The sequence below is a fragment of the Rutidosis leptorrhynchoides genome, chromosome 4 (assembly GCF_046630445.1).
Source record: "Rutidosis leptorrhynchoides isolate AG116_Rl617_1_P2 chromosome 4, CSIRO_AGI_Rlap_v1, whole genome shotgun sequence".
Taxonomy (NCBI): Eukaryota; Viridiplantae; Streptophyta; class Magnoliopsida; order Asterales; family Asteraceae; genus Rutidosis; species Rutidosis leptorrhynchoides.
Window position 1 is genome coordinate 184,225,215 of NC_092336.1, and position 11,827 is coordinate 184,237,041.

The 11,827-nt window shown below is 32.5% G+C and overlaps 1 protein-coding gene across 1 annotated transcript; it reads right to left on the bottom strand.

Moving 5' to 3' along the window:
- Positions 1 to 1,115: 1,115 nt before the first annotated feature.
- On the bottom strand, positions 1,116 to 1,932 carry LOC139841276 (wound-induced protein 1-like). Its single transcript, XM_071831502.1, has 2 exons — positions 1,594 to 1,932; positions 1,116 to 1,271 (listed from the first exon to the last, which is right to left on the bottom strand). The coding sequence occupies exons 1-2, from the start codon at positions 1,930 to 1,932 to the stop codon at positions 1,116 to 1,118; spliced, it is 495 nt and encodes a 164-aa protein (XP_071687603.1).
- Positions 1,933 to 11,827: the final 9,895 nt, after the last annotated feature.

Here is an 11,827-nt window from a genome sequence, read left to right on the forward strand (position 1 = left end):
GATAATGAAGATAATTAATGGATTTGATAATGACAATAATTAGAAGTAATTTTTTTGTTTGATGATAAGGATAGTTTATCTCTGTAATTGTAATAAACTACTTTAATAAATAATGGACAAATGGTCCAAAAATGTAACATAAGTTATCAAATTTGACAATCAAGGTAACCCTCAAATTGTATAAGCCTGAAAAGAATTTCAATTTAATTTTTGCGCAAGAAAAGAATTGCGTGTTTAAAAATTTTAAAATTGAGGTAATATCCAATGAAAAAAAATCTAAAATCGCGAATTACTTCAAATTGAAAGTTGGAACAGATTCCTAGTGCTTCGATTAGCATTTGTTGTGAAGCAACTTGATCCAAAATGTCACGAAAACTAACCAATCGAGATGAACAAGTCGTTTGAATAAAACGACTTGTTCATCTCGATTCGTTGTATTTCGTGATGTTTTGGATGAATTTGCTTCACAACAAATAGTAATCGAAGCACTACGAATCTGTTCCAACTTTCAATTTGAAGTAATTCGCGATTTTAGATTTTTTTTTTCATTACCTCAATTTTAAAATTTTTAAACACGCAATTCTTTTCTTGCGCAAAAATTAAATTGGAATCCTTTTCGGGCATATTTTTTTGAGGTTACCTTGATTGTCAAATTTGGTAAATTATGTTACCTTTTTGTGCCATTTGCCCATAAATAATTTATAATCTCGGTTCCTCCATTGATAAAAAATTATTTTTGTGAAGTCTTATTAGCATCTAATAAAAAAAAGGTTTCAATTTTTTTCGAACAAACGGTTTGAAAATTAATTTGTTAATCTTAAAAACCGTGGATCATTCAAGCTTTTCAAGTCTCAATAAAACCTTAACAAATTAAAATAAGCTAAGAAACTTCAAACTATAATAACTTTAGGATAGGAGAGACATCATACATTCCTCAGCTCGTACCTCACCATTATGAGATTGAATTGTTGTTTTGTCTTAAGTTATTACAATAGAGATCTTAAATACATTTTAGTTACATTATACCGATATTAAAAAATTGCTTCAATCGTATATTTCAACGAATTGCAATTTTTGTTATTGGCTAACAAAATAGAAACGTAAGACTTTGAAGCTTAAACCGCAAGAAGAAGACCAGGCATAGATGCATTATCAGTGAGTTTACTCTGCCACACACACTGACACTTGTTAAACCCCTGTGATCCCACGTGGACACTTGTTGACTTGGCAAAACGGGTGACCGTAACCGAAGTATTGAAGTATTCTCTCACCTGAGGATCCAAAAGATTAGATATTCACGGGTCAACGCTACTAGAAATTTTAATGACATTTAAGTTTAATCATAATGTTTATGTTTATTAGTTTCGGTCTATTGTCTTTTTTCAATCATCAATGAGAGGGTGGTAATAAATTTACTATTCAAATTGATAGATATATTTAAAAACATGTATTAACAAGGTGTATATTACATGTAATTCACGTATAGGTTTGTGAATTTATCAACTTTAATAGTGTACATATCATCAGCGTACTAGTTAGCAAAGACGGATTTAGCTTGCTACGTTCGCATTTGATTACACTAAATACATGTACCTGAGTTATAGCCCCTTCATTGATCGTCCACGCATGCACCCAAATGACTTTATGGCTCGCGAGAAAATGGTAGCCTTCAGCCACCACCATTGACCCAATCGAAACAACGGAGATTGGGTTAAAAGAAATGTAATTATCTTCGTTATTAGCGGTGGTTGTGGTGGTACAGCCGGAGAGCAACGCCATAAGGCGGTTGCATGATGGAGGACCGTGAAACCACCATTCGATGTTGGGAGCCAGGAGATGATGGATGGTGGTGGCATCGTTGGAAGCTAATGCTTTGTAGAAGTTTTGTACCATATTTCGGTTGCCTTCTTCTTGGTTATGTTGATTAGTCATTTTGTTAATTAAGTGTGGTTAGAGTTAATTATGATTTGATTTGACTAAAATTTGGAGTGTTAAAAAGCATGACAGGTAGTACTATATAGGAGTTAAGGAGTAGGAGAGGAAGATAAAGTATATGGGGTTTGACCAAGTATACATTTCTTTAATCAAAAGTCAAAGTTGTATCTTAACAATTTGATATCCAACATTTCCTACCGATCATTACAAGTAATTTTTGAATTAATAGATTCTTACTTAATTAATCATCTTACTTAATTAATCATCTGAATATATTTAGACTAAACAACATTTAATTTGAACAATTATACACTAATATATCTAATTGTTAGAAAACACTAAATTACGTTTAGTTAACTAATTTAAAATTCTTGAATTAGGACGTATTATATATTTTTCATTCTATTACTGTACTAAGGGCGGTGATATTTTCCATTTAATTATTTGATATTTTCACATAATTATGTGCATTGACAATTATATTGACAAAAGTACTACTAGATAAAAGTAGTGAATATCATAAACTTAAGTGATTTATCATCACCCTTGTACTAATGTGTTAATAAGGTAGCCTCATTGACTTTTAGAGAAATTAATTGATTTGTCCATAATGTGTAATGTTTTGTCCTTTGAAAAAAAGTTGCGAAAATACCTCATATGTAGGCATAACTATGCAACATGCGAAGGTCAGGTTTGTGTGTTGTTTGTTACGTTATCAAGTCGCAGTTAAAAGTTAGCGAGATCGAACCATATTGTTAGGCAACAGGCATTCAGGCAACTCGCATGCCAACCCTCGCCTTCTTTTTAATTTTCTAAAGTTTATTTATCCATTAATCCATTAAAAAATAAAAAAAATTCAAGTGCATGACTGTAGGAAAGACACTTTAAGACCTTTCAGCAGTTGGGTTTCGGCCCAAATGATTTTGTAGGCATTTGAGATCCAAATGACAACCAGTGGCGATTGTACACTATAGGGTATGGGGTCCTATGACTCCACTAGTGAAAAAAAAAATTTTACAATGTATACTTTAAATTGTACAGGACATCACTAAATTTAAGTATAGGACCCCATATATTTTTAAAATTTGTACTTTTTATAGGTAAATAACCACTAAAGTACCCTTCAAATATAATTAGACTTAAAAAAAAAATTTAGGACCCCATTGACATTTCATCCTAGAATCGCCACTGATGACAACCCGAGCCTTCTTTTAACGATGGACCACTTTTAATATCTTTATCTTTATTAATAGGGTTAAAGCCAAAAAATATGCTACAAACTTACACAAATGTACCGATATCGTCCACAAACTCATTTTCGTCCTACTGTCGCCTACAAACTTTCAAAAAATGTGCTAATATCAACATTTTATGGTTTTGACCTGTTACATACTAATTTTGATCTGATAATTTTTTTTTTTAGATCCAATTCACGAACGACACGTGTTGATTTTAACCAGTTTAGCCGGTAGCAAGTCATTTTTGTTTACATTGGTACACTTTTTAAAAGTTTTTGTTTACATTGGTACACTTTTTGAAAGTTTGTAGGCGACAGTAGGACGGAAATGGGTTTGTGGGCGACATCGGTACATTTGTGTAAGTTTGTAGCCTATTTTTGACTTTAACCCTTATTATTTAAATAAGATGAGTAATTTTTTTATCTTCAGAAGCACATGTTCAAATAATATACTAAAGACTTTTTCGCTCCGTTGGTCCTTCAATTATACACGAAATTGCAATCCGAGTCCCTCAAGTTTTTTTTGGATTTTCGAGTCCTTTAAATTGCAAAATTTAGCAATTCGAGTCCTTCTGTCAGTCTGCCGTTTAAATTAGCCGTTAATGCCATCACGTGACCAAAACGTGATAGGTATTTTCGTCTTTTTAGTTCAAATTCAGCCTTTAATAAGTTTGAAAAGGGTTGATGCTCAGTAACATTCATCTTCATCATCCACATTCATAAACCCTATTTTAGTCTCTGATCTAATTAGATTTAATACCCAAATATAATTCACATAATTTCTTTCATTTCCGTTAGATGAAGAACAAAAACCTGAAAAATCCAACAAAAAAGGGTTTTCTTATTCTTTCATTCGCTTGAACCCTTTTGGGTATAATCCCTCCATATTTTTTTTTTTAGATCGAGAATGTAAAAGTAAAGTAGATGGATTTGGGGATTTTTGTTACGGGAGTTGTTGTGGATTTTCTTTCACAGCAGACATGTATCTTTAATTCTAAAACAAAAAATCATATAAACCCTAACAAATTAGATCTGTAAATCATCATCTCTGATCTCAACTCTGATATGCTCGCCATCTCCGTTATCGAGTCTGATATGCTCCGATCTGGTCATCTTAACTCCGATATGCTCGCCATCTCCGTTTTCGACTCCGATGTGCTCCTATCTGGTCACATCTGTCATTCTGTTGTACAACTTTAATATTACACATCTATTATAATTATATGGATATCGCAAAATATTGGAGGCAAATGTAACCTCATTCATTTGCTTGTAAGTTTTATGAAATCTATATTCATACTCCCTGTTTACGAATCCAAGATGTGAGAAACAACTTTTAAATTGAACTTTAAATTAAAATGAAATGGTAGTTAGGTGGGTGTGATTATTAGCAAGTGAAGTGATGTATTTCCAAATTCGTTTATGGATTTTTTGTTCTTGTTTAACAAATCGTTAGTGAATTTTTGTTAAGAACTAGTAATGTTAGCTAATCAAGTATATAATTTTGCTTTGTTCAAGTTTGTAATTGTAATTTTGTTTATGTTTAGATTCGGGTAAACATTTGTTAAGTTTGAAAGAGATGGGTTTTGTTAGATGTTTGAAAACTTGATTGACGATATGGATTTTGTTTTCTTTTGATTTTTAGCTCAACAGATTTACAGAATTTTGGTAGATTTTGGTTTTGTGATTATTCAAGTTTTGATTTGATTATATGTTTTGTAATTATCAAGGTTTTGATTCTAGGTCTTTGAAATTGTTAATTGGTGTTTCGTAAAATTTTCAAGGTGTTGATGTGGGTTCTGTAAACAAGAAAATGAAAAAAAGAAAAGAAAAAGAAACACTTCATGACAACCCAAAGACAAAGTTACCCTAAGTCAATGTTGGAAATGATGCAAAAAGACAAAAATACCCATCACGTTTTGGTCACGTGATGGCACTAACGGCTAATTTAGACGGCGGACTGACGGAAGGACTCGGATTGCTAAATTTTGCAATTTAAAGGACTCAAAAATCTAAAAAAAACTTGAGGGACTCGGATTGCAATTTCGTGTATAAATAAAGGACCAACGAACCAAAAAAGTCTATACTAAAGGTAATAAACTATCACATAGAAGATATAACTTTAGTGATGATTGAATCTGATATTTTTTAAATATCAGAAAATTTACTAAAGCATTTTGTGATGGTTACATTGAAGTTATATTATTATTGTTATAATTAATTATAAATTATAAATTAGTTTTTAAAAGATGAGTTCACTAACATGACCGTCTCAACAATTTAGTAGGTCCTAGGTGAAAATAAAAATGAGCCTCGTACATGCTTAATTTTTTAATACATATAAAAAAAATAATAATAATTTATCTATTTTTACTTACAATGTATTAATTTAAAATTATAGAATTAAAATATTAATTGACAATTTTTAATATAATTTACTTGACGATTTTGAAAAAATTGTATATATATTCAAATTTTTGATCAATTATAATTTTTGAGTCATAGACGGTTGTCTATCTTGCCTATATCTGAAGACGCCCCACTAAGAAATTACTAATCTATAATCAAATCTTTGTATCTTGTTGCTAATGACTATCGCACATGTTGATGAACCGATTAAAGTTGCCACAGGCATCTTGCCTCAGTGGTAGCAGGTTTACCTGCTTGTGAGAGAGACCCGGGTTCGAGTCTCGATTGCGGCGGGGGTTTTCCCCGAATTCCTGACCTGGCTCCGCATGGAAGGGTCAAGGGTCGTGGTTTCCTCCGAGTGCATGCGTGTGTGACTAACCTCTAACCTGCCGTTCATAAAAAAAAAAAAAAAAAAAAAAACGATTAAAGTTGGCATGCCTAAATACAAAAATAGTAGAATAACTTGGCCCTCAGCTTAGAACTTTTTTTCTAAAGGTACATTTACGTGTTGATAAGTAGGTACAACTTGATTAGTATGTACAAATGACAAAATTTAAACTCCAATAATTAATTTAACATCCTTACTTTTTATGTGTGGATGTTATTAAAGGTCTTTACAAGGCTACACGATCTAGATGATTCGACCTAAACAATATAATCCTAGATGGTTGGTTAATAGTAGAATCATCAAGAAATCATCTATATCTACATGAAGAAAAAATGCTATCAGGTAGCATATATTTTTAAGTAAGTTATCTTTATCTACTAAAGAAAAAATGCTCACATCAGGTAGCATATATACTTAATACATGTTAATCCTACCTCCTTTCACATTTATTAATTTTCTTAAAATTTCGCTGAAGATAACCTGTATTTTGCAAGTCATAAACGAGCTAGTAATTAATGATTACAGGATGATAATTTCGATTTTGGATGTGCATGCTCGTTATAACCCTACCTTTAAATGATGAGTAGCGATAATGTATGATCAATCCTAAATTAGATGTTTAGATCTAATTTAGGAATTGAGTGCAATTAGTTGTTAAAAGGTGTTATCACCAAAATGCTAAAAAATGTGTTGTGACATTTTGCTCATAAATTAAAATAAAAATTATGCGAATTTGCCCACGTAAGACGTAAATCATTCGCATATGGACTAATTTTTTGATCATGACTAATAAATTTGGATCGGACCAAAAATTTGTGGGTTATGACTGGATAATTATCGATATTCGCAAGCGAATTGCGACTAGGTGACTAGGGTCAAAAGTCGAATACACCCATTCGCAAGAGATGTGGGAGGGCCAAAAAGCATTAAAACGTAAAATACAATTTGACATAATAGTCGTCCAATATATTTCTAAGATTTTTTCGATAAAAATAAATAGTCATTTGAACGCAAATATATTTATATACATCTAAACTTTAGTTATTTAATCGTCCGAAGTAATACATACAAACTTATAAGTAAAAGTGAGGAAAATATGGGGTGTGCGAGAGAGAGGGAGGAGAGAGAACAATAAACTTCATTCGAGCACAAAAGATTCAAGGGATCGATACAATGGAAGACTTCAGGATCGTTTGAAAGGCCTTTTCGGAATTCAATTTACTTCGTTTATGTTTTTCAACTTCCCCAAAAGTTGGAATGTTATGGATTTGTGGAGGATCTTTAAACCGTTCGGTGATATTCGTGATGTTTACATGGCTGGGAAACGATTGAAAGGGGGTCATCGTTTTGCTTTCGCCAGATTTGCACATGTCAAAGATGTTGATTCCATGTTAATGGCTCTAAGTAAAATCTGTTTCGAGGAGGGATATCAGATCAAGGTGTTCAAGGCGCATGAAAGAAGGGATAACCTTCCTGCAAATGATCTTCGAGAAAGGATTAACAAAGATCAAGACCATCATGCGAACTTTAATCTTAGGGATTACAGGTAATATAATCATGTTGTTTTCAATCAAAAGTACGATTTAAGAGAGAAGTTGAAGGGGTCAGTTGATCTGAGAGATACTCTAAACAAAAAACATAGCGAGCGTATTATGAATGGTGTGGGCAAAATCAAGACAATCTTCATCAATGAATCTCAACACATATCGCACCCGTTTGGTAGATCTAGATCTATCATCGGTTCATTGAAAGACTGGAAGTTCATTAAGCAGATTATTGGTTTGAGTAGAGCGGAAGGAATGGTTGCCTGTGATATTAAATACCTTGGGGGGTTAGAGATCCTTTGGATCTTTAAATCCTCTGTCGAGGCTGAGGAAATTCTATCAAACAAAGATCATGCAATCTATCGGTGGTGTAGTAGCTGTGGTTTTTTCAAAGATCATAACATTTTGGTGCAAAATAGATTGGTTTGGTTAAAAATTAGTGGGGTACCTGCAACCGTTTGGGATTCTCAGGTTTTCATGTCCATCGCTAATTCATGGGGGAATGTCCTAGAAACAGAAAACTGTGCTTTAACGCAAGACAATCAAAATCTAAATCATGGTTGGGTCTTGGTTTGTACGGATGTTCGGTCAAGAATAGATGAAGCAGTTGAAGTGAAAGTAAGGAATAAATTCATTATGGTTTACGTAGAAGAAGATAGGTCAAGGGTAATTGATATGAACTTGGAAGAAGGAAAACTTTTTGATGAAGAAGAAGAATATAATATCGAAGATGTGCATGCCAAACAAACCAAAGAAGATGATGATGATGAATTCGTGGACGACACGTTTGATAATTCAGATGATGATGTTAGTTTCAATCAAGGTGAGTCAGACTATGAGGAAGAAAAATTAGAAAGATCACCGACCATTGATCGGGCTCCGGTAAACAATAACCAAGATTCCGGTGAACCTCAAAATATGGGAGCATTAAATGATGAAGATGTAGAGTCACGATGCTTTGGCCTAGGTAACTTGTTCCAGGAGAGAATTAATGATGAGGTTAATTGTAAAGACGGCTGTGAAAATTTTGATGTTCACGCGAATGAGGAAAATTCATGTTTCTCACCTATTGCTAGCTTTAACAACCGTTTCAGTGATTGTGCTGGTTTAGCTTCGGCCCAATTTCATGAATCAACAAGCCCAATAAGTAAAGTCCAGGAAACTCATGTGGGATCATCATTGGGCTTGGACAATTCTCAAATGGGGCATGATAAAATTAATAGCCCAATTCACTGTGCAAGAAAAAGTCCAGCTAATTCAATGGATAGTAGGCCGTCTGAAGACAACCCAATTATGAATGAGAACGTCGATAACACCTCACCTTCTGTCCAATCTGTCAATACTCCTAAACCACCTTCAATTCGCAAACCTGCTCCCAAATCAAAGGTAAATCAACCCATAACAGCACAATCGCGTAATGCAACCTCAACTTCTACTAAGTCGGTATCCAGAACAGTGGGCGTGAATAAGGAATCATCAAGGCGTAATTGTTGCTGGTCAAGTGTCAGATGTTGGAAAGCCTCTTCACGACTCTTAAACATCAAAAATCAACCTAGAAAATCTAAACCGGGCGATAAACCATTGAGATCGAATTGTTCATCGTGTGCCAAAATTGACAAGAATTCGAAAGATGCAGGTGTTTCTAAAGGTATTTCATATGACTCTTCTACATCTGTTTACTCTATTGGGGTTCATGAATATGGGTGTAGGTTAGGTCTTAAGTGGAAGGCAAAAGCCCCTTCCAATTAGGACTGTTTGTCTTGTTCTGTGTCGTAAGTTGCTGTTTCTAATGAAGATTATGTAGTGACCCGAACTTTTCCATGTTTATATATATATATATATATTAAATGAAATTGTTATTTACATGATTAAGTGTTTCCAACATGTTAAGCAATCAAACTTGTTAAGACTTGATTAAATGAAATAAGTTTCATATAGACAATTGATCACCCAAGTTGACCGGTGATTCACGAACGTTAAAACTTATAAAAACTATATGATGACATATATATATATGATTACATATATAGTTAACATGATATTATGATAAGTAAGTATCTCATTAGGTATTTTAACAATGAGTTATATACATAAAAATGAGACTATTGAATTTAAGAAACTCGAAAACGTTATATATAACGATTATCGTTATATCAACGTCTTACTAAGTACATATGAATCATATTAAGATATTGATACACTTGGTTAATTATGTTAAATGATAAGTAAATATATCATTAAGTGTATTAACAATGAACTACATATGTAAAAATAAGACTACTAACTTAATGATTTCGAAACGAGACATATATGTAACGATTATCGTTGTAACGACATTTAACTGTATATATATCATACTAAGATATATTATATATAATAATATCATAATAATGTAAAATTTTAACATCTCTTTAGATATAATAAACATTGGGTTAACAACATTTAACATGATCGTTAACTTAAAGGTTTCAAATCAACAATTACATGTAACGACTAACGATGACTTAACGACTCATTTAAAATGTATATACATGTAGTGTTTTAATATGTATTAATACACTTTAGAAAGACTTCAAGACACTTATCAAAATACTTCTACTTAACAAAAATGCTTACAATTATATCCTCGTTCAGTTTCATCAACAATTCTACTCGTATGCACCCGTATTCGTACTCATACAATACACAGCTTTTAGACGTATGTACTATTGGTATATACACTCTAATGATCAGCTCTTAGCAGCCCATGTGAGTCACCTAATACATGTGGGAACCATCATTTGGCAACTAGCATGAAATATCTCATAAAATTACAAAAATATGAGTAATCATTCATGACTTATTTACATGAAAACAAAATTACATATCCTTTATATCTAATCCATACACCAACGACCTAAAACACCTACAAACACTTTCATTCTTCAATTTTCTTCATCTAATTGATCTCTCTCAAGTTCTATCTTCAAGTTCTAAGTGTTCTTCATAAATTCTACAAGTTCTAGTTTCATAAAATCAAGAATACTTCCAAGTTTGCTAGCTTACTTCCAATCTTGTAGAGTGATCATCCAACCTCAAGAAATCTTTCTTATTTACAGTAAGATATCTTTCTAATACAAGGTAATACTCATATTCAAACTTTGATTCAATTTCTATAACTAAAACAATCTTATTTCGAGTGGAAATCTTACTTGAACTTGTTTTTCGTGTCATGATTCTGCTTCAAGAACTTTCAAGCCATCCAAGGATCCTTTGAAGCTAGATCCATTTTTCTCATTTCCAGTAGCTTTATCCATAAAACTTGAGGTAGTAATGATGTTCATAACATCATTCGATTCATACATATAAAGCTATCTTATTCGAAGGTTTAAACTTGTAATCACTAGAACATAGTTTAGTTAATTCTAAACTTGTTCGTAAACAAAAGTTAATCCTTCTAACTTGACTTTTAAAATCAATTAAACACATGTTCTATATCTATATGAGATGCTAACTTAATGATTTAAAACCTGAAAACACGAAGAACACTGTAAAACCGGACATACGCCGTCGTAGTAACACCGCGGGCTGTTTTGGGTTAGTTAATTAAAAACTATGATAAACTTTGATTTAAAAGTTGTTCTTCTGGGAAAATGATTTTTCTTATGAACATGAAACTATATCCAAAAATCATGGTTAAACTCAAAATGGAAGTATGTTTTCTAAAATGGTCATCTAGACGTTGTTCTTTCGACTGAAATGACTACCTTTACAAAAACGACTTGTAACTTATATTTCCGACTATAAACCTATAATTTTTCTGTTTAGATTCATAAAATAGAGTTCAATATGAAACCATAGCAAATTGATTCACTCAAAACGGATTTAAAATGAAGAAGTTATGGGTAAAACAAGATTGGATAATTTTTCTTGTTGTAGCAACGTGAAAATTGGTAACAAATCTATATTAATCATATCCTAGCTAACTTATATTGTATTATAAAAGGTTTTCGTTCGAAAGATGGGGAATATCACATTGGAAAATCCATAAGTTACGATGTGTTTACTTTGACGCATATATTGCGGGGAACCCAAATGCTATTTTACGCAACGGGTTAAGAAATTATTTTGACTCAATATATCCGAATATAGGACTTCGTGATTTAGAAAAAGCGGCTAACATGCAACATAAAGAAGCATGTTATGCTTACGGGTTAGTAATGTTCGCTTCTCACCAAAGTGAGAACAAGAACATCGGGCTACAACTATTAAACAAAACGTTCCCACAAGTGACGGAGTCGGTAATTGGGGTAAGAAATGAGGTTTTTAGGTTAT